This window comes from Rattus rattus, chromosome 8 (assembly GCF_011064425.1).
Source record: "Rattus rattus isolate New Zealand chromosome 8, Rrattus_CSIRO_v1, whole genome shotgun sequence".
NCBI classification, from domain to species: domain Eukaryota; kingdom Metazoa; phylum Chordata; class Mammalia; order Rodentia; family Muridae; genus Rattus; species Rattus rattus.
In genome coordinates, this window is record NC_046161.1 from 80,586,684 (window position 1) to 80,598,045 (window position 11,362).

Genomic DNA, 11,362 nt, shown 5'->3' on the forward strand with positions numbered 1-11,362 from the left:
CTGAACTGTGCTCGTTGGGATTCCATGAGTCTATACTGTGGGTCCCCATTAGTTTTCTTACCTGGAGAAGGGTGTCATGTCACCTCTTCTGGGTTCTTGCAGCTATCTTTTGTTCATTGCTTTGGTTTAGCTTGGCTTGGCTTGGTTTGGCTTGGCTTGGCTTGGCTTGGTTTGGTTATTGATAGTGCTGGAAATCACATCCAGCTATGCAAGTACTTAACCTCAGAGTTCCGTTCCCAACTCTTGAAGTCAAGTTTTGAGGCACTTGTTACACATCACAATACCAGAGGCAAGTGGATAGTAGACAATGTGGATGTTCATTACTCTGTCAGCTGATCTGTCGCATGGCTTTTACAATAAAAAGTATATGGTTCCAAATAGTCTAGAAAATTACTGTGTGGGTTTTTTACTATTATTATTTATTTATATTCCAGCCGTTGCCTGCTCCCCGTCCCAGACCCCCCTCCCATAGTCCCTCATGTCATTCCTCCTCCCCCTTGCATCTGAGAGGGTGACACACACACACACACACACACACACACACACACACACACACACACACACCAAGCCTCCCTCTTCCCTGGAGCCTCAAGTCTCTCGAGGATTAGGCTTATCTTCTCTACCTGAGACCAGACCAGGCAGTCCTCTGCCATATTTGTGCCAGGAGCCTTGGAGCAGCCAGCGTATGCTCTCTGGTTGGCAGTTTAGTCTCTGAGCTCCCTGGGGTCCAGGTTAGTTGAGATTGCTGATCTTGCTATGGGGTCACCCTCCCCTTCAGCTACTTCAGTCCTTCCCCTAATTCAGTCAACCATAGGGGTATCCACCTTCAGTCCAATGGTTGGGTGTAAGAATCTGCATCTGTCCCAGTCAGCTCCTTGGTAGAGGATCTCAGAGGACAGCCATGCTAGGCTCCTGTCTGTAAACACAGAATCAGGAAGAGTGTCAGGCCTTGGTGCTCCTCATGAGACGGATCCCGAGTTGGGCCAGTCATTAGACTACTTTTCCTTCAGTCTCTTCTCCATTCATCAAATATTTATTGAAAAATGACAGTGGACCAAGCAGTATGCTAGCATTTATAAAAGTTTTAAATTAGGAAGCGATGTAAAGGAAATAAAATGGGACTTGGTGTAATGAATTTTAACAGCAAAGAGCTCATATTGGATATGAAACTAAGGGAGCCAAATTACAAAGTTCTTGGGGTGAGAGCAAACTCAGTGAGTCATAACCAGCAAGACAACATGGCTATGGCAGAATAAGTCATGAGCAGGAGCTAAATATAAAGGCTTGGAAATCAGGCCAACTTGATCTCTCCAGAAATTATTTTTTAAAGTAATAAACAGTTTTAGAAAAACAGCTTTATTAATGATATTAATAAATATATAATAATATAATATATTATATAATATATTATATAATATAATATATAATAATATAATATAATATAATATAATAATATAATATATAATATAATATAATATATAATAATATAATATATTCTTTAGAAGGTTATTTTACCTTCTAAAATTCACAATTCTTAATTTTCTTGTCTGCTTGCATCAAAATTCTGCCATTCAACCTTGTGGCACGTGTGTGCTCAAACTGTCGGCCAGCTTTTCTGCACCAAAGAAAGGTCTAGGCACTTTGCTCTGTCCCTCGGTGTGTACGTCATAGGGAATTTACTCATTCTAAAGAAGGAATGACCATTGTCAGGCGATGACTGGCGGGCCTTCTGCTTCCATTCCCTTTTATAGCTCGAGTAGCTGTGGCCCAGAGCAGTTCTCTCAATCTTTTTGCAAATCGGGACGTGGAGCTAGAACAGAGAGCCATGCTTCTCAAAAGATTGGCCTTTGCCATTTTTAGCAGTGAAATTGACCAGTACCAGAAGTACCTTCCAGACATACAAGGTAAGTAAAACCTTTTATCTTCTCTCTGTTCTGAATTATAGGGACTTGGGGTACATTTATTTTGGGTTTTGGTGTTTTTTCTGTTATTTCTTAGAAAATACCTTTACTAAATTAATTTGGGTTGAGATAAAGCAAGTATTGATGGACACTATTACATATCTGAATTTTTTCAGCTTCATTATGTAAAAGAAATCAACATAGAATTTGAAAGACTTACTCTAAACATTATCTATGGTTTATTGTTTGGTTCAAATATCAGAGAAATTCACAGCAAATTCAGTTAGTGGCTATCTCACTCTAGGCAAGTGTATTACTGTGTTTGAGCTGTGGACAAGAGGTCAGGAAATACAAACAAGAGAACAAAATAAAGAAAAGTCAGGAATTATTGCCAGTCACAAACATCTGTATGTCTAATTTGGAACTGTGCTGCCGACAGCGTCTCTAGAAGAGGAATATGTTGGATTGGCTTACGAAGAAGTAAGAGAAGTAAGAGAACACAATGACTGCCCTTCCTAAAAAGGTGCATGCCTCCAAGGATACAGTATAACTGTAGGCATCCAGGCTCCCTGCAGCATACCTTGGTATTAAGTTCACTTGTCTCTCTGAGTACAGATGTGACTTGGATAACCAGGGAGTTGTGCACGGATTGAAGTGTGCACGTGTGTGTGCATACGTACTGAGTGTGTATAGCCAGGATGTTTACTTTTAGACCTATCATAATCCCTACACTGTTATTCCAAGCCAGGATCACAGTCAGTCTTTTATGATTTCTTCTGAGTTTGCAAACAGAATAAGCTTTGCTACTATAAATAGATTCTATGGGTCTTTGAAAATGAGAAAGGACAGCATCTCTAGACAGTTGGTTTTCGTTACCAATTTACTTAAAATATACAAAAGCAAAATAGAGATTTACTTCAGAAAATAAAAGATTCTTTCCAATACCATACAAAAATAAACCCCATATAGCTTCTAAGTAAAAGGACAAAAAGAAAAAAGAAAGGCCAAAGAAACTGGAGTGGAATGTTAAAAGCTGTAACAGCAATACTTGCTGAAAGGAAGAGAAAAGAAGGCAGGCACAGCACACACTGAAAACACGTTAAGGACAGATCTTCCTCCCCTAGTCACAAACCCACATGGCAATCTCTTCTGGAAGTCCATTCTGTTATTCCTAGAGAATAATCGACAGTAGCTGTGCTTTGGTTTTCAAATCCGTGAGTTTAAGTATGTAGCAAGGACAGGTAGAACAAACTGCAAGCAGTAGATAAACAGCAGATAGACAGACAGCAAAGCATCGAAGACTGGACCCTTGCAACATCCAGCAGAGAGCACTGGAGAACCCACCCAGGTGAAGAACAAACAATGGTAACATCAAATCACACAATCGCAACATCCATCAGGAATGACAAGGGAAGCCATGCTACAGTTCCCACTGAAAAGTGCTTAGACAGAGAACTGATCTTCATGGCTGAGCTTCCAGTTTCTCATTCCAACATAGGCATTTTATACGTTGGTATAAACAACAGTGACTCCTGTTGCAAATAGTCTACTTTCTAGCTGTGCCCACGGACATGGTGTTGTTTAATACTCTGTGCTGTCTGCTAGTCTCTTGACTGTGTCATTTAGCTGGGTACTCAGCCCGTCCCAGAACAGGGAATTTTTAAGGAAACTTGAAATAAACATGCTGCAGTCTACCCTCCTTGCCCTCAGAATCCACTTTCAACAAATGCAAGACAGCACACGGTGGTACGATCTATGTTACACACACACAGCTCTAAGCACCCTTTACTCCATTCAAGTGGACAGTGAAAACCAACCATCATCCACCCACCTCTTATCTACACCCAACCACTTCTGACATGCTTATATTTCCAAATAAAGTCAAAATTACTCCTAAAATAACTCTTCCACAAACAGCTGAAAACATTCTTTCCATAGGATAGAGGAAAATCTCTTGAGGAATACTTGATCTTTTGATATCCCAGAACTTAAAATGATAATATAGTTTTACAGCTCTTAAGTACCAATTCATTCAAGGTTTTATTACAATGCAAAAATCTTGGAAATCTAGGAAAAACATCTTGTTTTGTATGTGTGTGTACATATGTATGTATAGATATATACTTATGTCTAGATATACACACACAGATATATAAATGCACACATGTCTACACACATAATATTCTTAACAAAATAGGGGGAAACATTCATAATAATTATGACCTTCCTTTCTAAAACTACTATTTATAATTGCCCTCTCCTTTTCTACACTTCTTCAACCCCCTGTAACAATCAGGTCTGGAGTCTCTACCCAAAGCTTCAGTCTGGCATGTTTTAACCATCCTACCTAGATTGGGTTGTATTTCCCATGGACTTTCATAGCAGGGTCTACCTGATAAGATACTGAGATACCCTACTGGATCACTCGCACTTCAGAAGTGCTCTCCCTTACCTTCATTAGGAGAAGCAGTCCAATTTCTTCTTAATAGTCCAGGTCAGTCATTTCTGCTACAAACGTAACTCTTTGCTTTGACTCGGGGGCATGAGAAAGTAACCATGGGGAACACTGCCCCTTCAGGAAGCAAGACTTCTGGGCCAACAGAGCGTAAGATCAGAGGTAGGAGGAAGCAAATTTTTGCTCGTGTCTCTGAGTAGTAGTATTTCCACTTCTATCCTTGACCCCTGGAGTCATGAATGCTGGCTATGGAAAAAATAGCCATGGTAAAAAAAAAAAATACGGTCCCATGTATTTAACGCTGATTCAGAGCAGGTATAGGAGAAACCCGCTCCATCCTCCAGCCTACTGTCCCCTAACTGAGCCCTGTAACTGTATCTTCAAATGGTCATTCTGCCATCTGTGAACTGAGCCACTGCCTCACTTCTTTGAGCTTTGACTTGAGCTCCGTGGTCCGACTCAATGCTCTCTAAAGAACAAACAGAGAGAAGGTAGCCAAGCATTTTGTAAGTCCATAGACAAGAGTTTAGGCAGAAACATTTTGCAGAGGAAATACAAACCCTAATACAACTATGAATAATACTGTATTTTTTTAATTAAAAAAATAGGCATTTAATATTCCAGGCTGGAAGTGAACCACTATAATTGGTTACATGACATGTTTTGAAAATTTTCATCATGAGTTTGGTGACTGTGTTCAAAGAATACATCACTCTGAGCCACCAAATACCTTTACCCATAACCAAACTATTTACTGCCCGACTCAGGGAGTGCTGTGCAGCCTCTAACCTCAAGAACCCAAGGACTCCCATGAAAGGGTTCTGTTCTTCACCTCTGCACACCTGATTGCAGATACAGAACAGTGAGAGTCTTCTGAGTCCTTAGGTTGCTTGCTTGCTTTGTTTGGGTTTGGATTTGTTTGGGACCAGGTCTCATTATATAGTATAGGCTGGCTTCCAGCACATGATCTTACCTTACCAACCTCCCAAGTGCTGGGATTCCATGCCTGGATCCTTTGTGTCTATAGTTAATCTTTCTTCAAAATGTAATTCATGGACTAGTCCCTCTTTCTTATTCTGTCCACAGAGAATCCTAACATTCGAAACTTTTAGCTGCATGTAATAGAATCTACTGAATCTTATAAGAAAATTCTTGAGTTTTGTACATATTTCATGTCACTCTTTAACTTCTAATTAAAGAAGCAGCCTGCAAAATTTGGAGTTTTTTTGTCTAGACATTAAGTTTTGTAATAATTGGGATTACTTAGGCATTGAAAATGTGCTGTTTCTTTCAGAGAGATTGGTGGAGAGTCTCCGTTTGCCCCAGGTGCCGACCCTTCACTCTCAAGTGTTCCTGTTTTTTAGAGTGTTACTTTTAAGAATGTCTCCACAACACCTTACCTCACTCTGGCCTACCATGATCACCGAACTTGTGAGTTAATTTTAATTTATGAGACTATAAATATAAACTGAAAAACAGTGTGATTAATTTCCAAATGCTTTTTAGGTGAAAACTAAACTCAATATTATCAGTTCATGGCAATTTCTGAAGTTGAAATAGTAAAAACAAGTCAGATTCCATGTTCTTAGGTATCTTAAGCCTCAAATTGTGCAGAGAACCAACCGCCTGTGAACGCTTACATCTCTCATCCAGTTTAACGCTTGGTCTCTTTGGCACATTTTTGGCTCTGTCATAGCCAACAGGACTGGTGGCCCCTGGTGAGAGACAGTTGAGCAGGATTGTTAGTCTGATGCTTCAAGTACAGCATGCATCCCATCTAAGTCCACTTCAGAGATTGCGAAGACTCCCTGAAGTAAACCCCCCAGCCCCACTCGCACCAGAGCTATGGTGAAACAGTGGTGCACCCGCTTGAAGTGAGCATTTCCTTCCTGTCTGCAGGTGCAAGTGTTCTTGCTGATGGAGCAGGAGCTCACTGCTGATGAAGACATTTCACGGTACGGTGTGCTTTCATTTCTGGGAGTTCCTCAAGTTAGCTGAAGTTACTCAGAGTTTACATACACCCTTCCATTATTTGGGGCCAGAGAGATGGCTCAACCAATGGTAAAGAGCACTGACAACTCTCTCAGAGGACCTGGTTCACTTCCCATCACCCACATGGGGTTGGCTATACCTACAGTTCCAAGGGAATGGACACATGGTACACAGATAGAAATGCAGGCAGAATTCCCATATACATAAAATAATAAATGTTTAAAAAATGAATACTTCCATTATTTATGTTTGAATATAATTTTATTTAGTCAGGAAACATGATAGACTAAATTATTATCACTTATGAATGTCAGCCTCTGCACTTATACTCTATACAAGAATCCACTTAATATAATTCAGTATTATTTCAAGCACATTAGTCATGTTAGTCTCATGTTAGTTTTGGTAGTTTAGATCCAGTACCTAAAACTTGCGATTTTTACCAGTATGGCAGGTAAACTGTGACCAGGGTATCCATATATCTTCCAGAATGTTCCCAGTTGGGTGTGCAGTGGCTAGCTCAGTGTGTCGTGCTTACCATGTGAGTCTGAGGACCTGAGTTTTCATGTAAAATATCTAGGTGTGCAAGCTGGACAGATGACTAAGCAGTGAGAACTGGGTTCCCTGCACTCACGTGGCAGCTCACAGCCATCTGTCACTCTAACTTCCAGGGCATCCAGTACACATGTGTGTGCACATGTGTGCGTGCATGTTTGTGTATGTATGCAGCAGCCAAACACTCAAACACAGAGAATAAGAACAGAAAAGGGTAGGAGTGGTCCATGCATTTGCATTCATGCTCTGAGGAAGTGGGCAAAGCTGGTCCCTGGGACTCACTGTCCTACCCTGCTTGGTAAGCTCCAAGCTGAGAAGCCCTGCCTGACACAACAGGATATATAGTGCCTGACGAGTGAAGTCTTCAAATACAGTTTAGTCGTGAGCACTGTAATTCCTGGTCACCAGTGTGGCTGTGGAAAAAACAAGTTGGTCTTTAGCATTTGCAGGACTCCCATGAGCCAAAGGTCCTGCTGATGACAGCATTGTCTGGTTCCAGGACGTCAGGGCCGTCTGCGGCTGGTCTGGAGACAACCTACACTGGAGGGAATGGCTTCTCCACATCATACAACAGCCAGAGGTGGTTAAACCTCTATCTCTCAGCCTGCAAGTTTTTGGATTTGGCTCTGGCATTGCCCTCTGAAAATCTTCCTCAGTTTCAGATGTAAGTAAAAGCAAGGATATTAAATGGATATTTTCTAAATACATGTGGTCACTGGTATACAACCTAAAGTTCTTTGTGTAGGCTGAAGTATTCATAAGTTTTCGCTAAAACCTTTCTGTATTGGAAAGAGTGGAGCAGCACAGTTACTAGCACTCAGTGGTTGCTGTGGATATATTTCCAGACCATCACTGAAAAGCTAGAGCACCCCCTAGATGTGGGGCAGTGGGGTGCAGACTCAGGCACTGGAAGTCTTGCTGTGTAGTGTGGAAGAAAGCATATCAAAAAGCGATATTAAAAAAAAAAGCTCCAAGACAGTTCAATCAGCAATTATGCCTGCTTTTACTTTGGTCGGGTTGTCTTAGTGCTGGTGGGAGGGAGTCCAGGTCTGTGTGCCAGGCAAGCGCTCTACCCCGAGCTGTTGGGCCCACAGACCTGGTGTGACTTTGGTAGTGGTTTGTTTTTGAAAGTTAGAGGGGTGAATATGTGAATATGCTTTTCTGTGCATGAACTCTCTGGGAGGATACATAAGTACAAGAGTCTGTCTGGAACACTGACGGTTCCTGTCTTCCTTCTTACAAGCTTCTACGTGCTGGGATAACCAACTTTGTTATAATACAGACATAGCAGTTTCTGTTTGAGTTTCCTGTCTACCAGTCAGGAAGAGACTGAGGGAGAGGACTGCAAGCTTGAGGCAGTTACTACAGTCACACAATATATTTTGTCTACTTAGGTTAAGAGGAAACATTTTTAATACTGACTTTGCTCATGAAATGGTGACAAGTACAAGTTGTCCTATTACCCTATAGCTCTGAAATAGTTCTTGGTTTGTTTGTTTGTTTGTTTGAGCCAAGATTTCTCAGTGTAGCCCTGGCTGTCTGGAACTCTATTTGTAGACCAGGCTGGCCTTGAACTCACCGAGATTCCCCTGCCTCTCCCCCCTTTCACCCTGAGGGCTGGGATTAAAGGTGTGTGCCACTGCCACTCAGCTTCAAATGGTGAGTTCTACTTTCACTGATTAAAGCTAGTGCCAGTGAATGGTGCTCCCAGCTTGGTTCAGCTCCACCTGAGTTTGCATGGATTGGGGCCAGGTTCTTTGTACTAATGATGTAGCTTATCTCCAATGCCACGTTCTCCCACTGGTAGGTACCGATGGGCCTTTATTCCTGAAGCTTCAGATGACTCCGGCTTAGAAGTCAGAAGGCAAGGCATACATCAGCGAGAATTTAAGCCATACGTGGTTCGACTAGCAAAACTCCTTCGGAAAAGAGCAAAGGTACCAAAGCTTAGGAGGCTCTCATTATGGTATTGTTTTCTGTTCTATTGTGTATTCTATAACTGTGCTAATACTAAATGCTGCATTCGTGAGTCATCACTACATGTTTATATGTATTATATAACTGCTATATAAATGCTGCACTTGTGAATCATTACTAAATGTTTCTTGTAAAACTAAGAATATTGTCAAGTTTATCTGGAAAAAAAGTTCTTGGTTTGGAAGATTTATTTTTAAGAAATATCTCTTTGTCATACTCAATTTTTTAAAAAGATAAAAGAATTCTTTAAAAACATTTTTAAATTTCTTACTTTCAAAATGAGTGAAAACACTGGAAGCAATGCTTGTGCAATCTTGGGACAAACCTGAGAGTCTGGTGTGTTCGGAGTCAGGGTGACACCGTGATGAGATCAGATGTGAGCTGAGTGAGCACTGCTCAGGGGTGTTTGCAGAACAGACCTGTCAGATTAGCTTCAAAAAGATGAAAAGATCAACACATCAGAGTTTTAATAAACTTGATAGAAATACCTCATCAAAGTTGAATTATAGCTCGATAGACTTCTTTAATAATATCTCCTAATATTTTCTATAACTCGTGTTATGCCATGCTTCAGTTTTGTATATCTACCCTACTCCTGCTCCCTGTACTTTTAAAAACACTGCTAAGAATAAAGCCATCTACTAAATGTGATTTACTACTAATTAGAAAGTTAGTGAAGGGACTCAAAAATACAAACGTCTAAAACATTTTTAAAAACATCTATGTGGACAAATAGAAAATGAGAATTACCAAAACCTGTCTCATAGAGTGTAGGAGGTTAAGCTGTAGTCTATAGCATGCTCCTTTACAACTAAGGAAGATGAGGCTAGCCTGCCAGTCTTTGCCCTGAGGCAGAGGGGAATGAAAATGGCAGGTTCACCATTGGGCCTTTGTTAACATCTCATTTCCTCAGTGCAGAATCTGTCCAGTGCATACAGTTGAGGCTCATGGGATGGTTTTTGAGACTGGGTCTGTATGAACTCACATGGTTTTGTCTCAGCAGTAATGAAGCTGTATCCTCAGAGCAAAAGGAAAGAAGGCAATTAGAAGCCTTACTTCAAGGATATGAGGAACTTGCTTCTTTAGGGACCAAATAAAAGGGCAAAGTTATGGACCAAAGTCTGATCCAGAATATAAGAACAAAACTTGCCCTTTTCTGTCACAGGATTTGATAACGAAATCCAGATGCAGTGAACAATCACGAGACTCTGGGGCCATGCCCTCTGACATCCTCCAAGGTGCCCCACAGATAAAACAGCTGCTTGCACGAGAAAGTGTCTTCCCATCCCGATCCCTTTAAACAAGGCCTTCATGGCCGAACATACTTTTTACTGGAACAAAGGCTATGAGTTCTCCTCTTTCCTTCCACAGGACGAGGAGGACTTTAAGATTTTGGAGGGATTGGAGATGACCAAGCATCAGGTGAGGGTGGCTGCTGATGCATATGATATGGCAGCAAAAGCCCCGAGAGGTCAACAGGAAGGCACTCCCCTGTAGACGTGTGAAGTCAAAGGAGAAAGTTATATGGAGATGTTTCGTTATTCCGTGTTGAGGACAGGCACATAACAAAACCCCACTGAAACCTGTGCTTTTCTTGATTACCAGCTCAGGGCTGTGAGGAGAGGTTCCCTCTTTTACAGGAAAATCTCAGTGGGAATATAAAAGGCAATTTTACCATGATTCTCCGTATTTCAAAATTAGCTATAAAGGGTATAAGCAGCATTTACTTCCTTTCTGGATAAATTCATTATCTCCCCTTTGCTTGACCTTTAATTGCAGTCCGATTTTTAGGAGACTAGAAGCAACATGATAAACCAGGCGCTGTGTGACGGTTGGCTGGCTGGCGTGTGTGTGGTGATGAAAGTCCGTGTTCACCTTTCATCTGGATCAGAGGCTGGATCAGAGCTTATGACTGAGCTGAGTAACAGCACGGCTCATTCTAAAGCCCTTGCCTGCTCGTGCCACGCACTGTAACCTTCCAATCTTACAGCAGACAGACTCATAGTGTAGCTCAGCGTTAAAATGCTTTCCTCTCTAAAACCATAAGAAAGAAAGAAACTTGGGATCACGCAACTGATAAAAAGAAAACCAGATAAGTCACTTTCTTAGCAGTGTCCAAGAGAACGCAGTGTGTGAATGAACATAACAAGCTTACTCATCCTTCCTGCCTTTCCTGTCCTCAGCATTTTCTTCTTGTTGTGCTCTAGTCTGTGATTTTGCAAGTGCAAATACCTTCAACTCATTCAGTCCTTCCTGTGGGTAGATTTCCTGTAGCTGTTGGTGTCTCTTAAAGTAACCAGGAAACAAATATCATTTATTGCAGTTTTTGAGACAAAAATCTTGTATCTTTTATTTTATTTTTCTTGGTTTTTTATATATCTACATTTCAAATGTTATCCCCTGTGCCCCTCTCTCCCATACCTCCTCTCCCTTCCCCCTGCTTCTATGGGAATGCTCCCACTCCTATCTCAACACCCTGGCA

General features: G+C 41.3%; 1 protein-coding gene across 1 annotated transcript in view; it reads left to right on the plus strand.

Annotated features, from left to right (window-relative positions):
* Dop1a (DOP1 leucine zipper like protein A) overlaps positions 1-11,362 on the plus strand; it is a 101,455-nt gene that overhangs the window by 88,698 nt on the left and 1,395 nt on the right. Inside the window, exons 34-39 of the mRNA XM_032909682.1 lie at positions 1,752-1,904; positions 5,651-5,787; positions 6,256-6,311; positions 7,403-7,567; positions 8,711-8,840; positions 10,252-10,302. Coding sequence (XP_032765573.1) covers positions 1,752-1,904; positions 5,651-5,787; positions 6,256-6,311; positions 7,403-7,567; positions 8,711-8,840; positions 10,252-10,302 — 692 coding nt within the window. The remainder of the gene's footprint in view (positions 1-1,751; positions 1,905-5,650; positions 5,788-6,255; positions 6,312-7,402; positions 7,568-8,710; positions 8,841-10,251; positions 10,303-11,362) is intronic.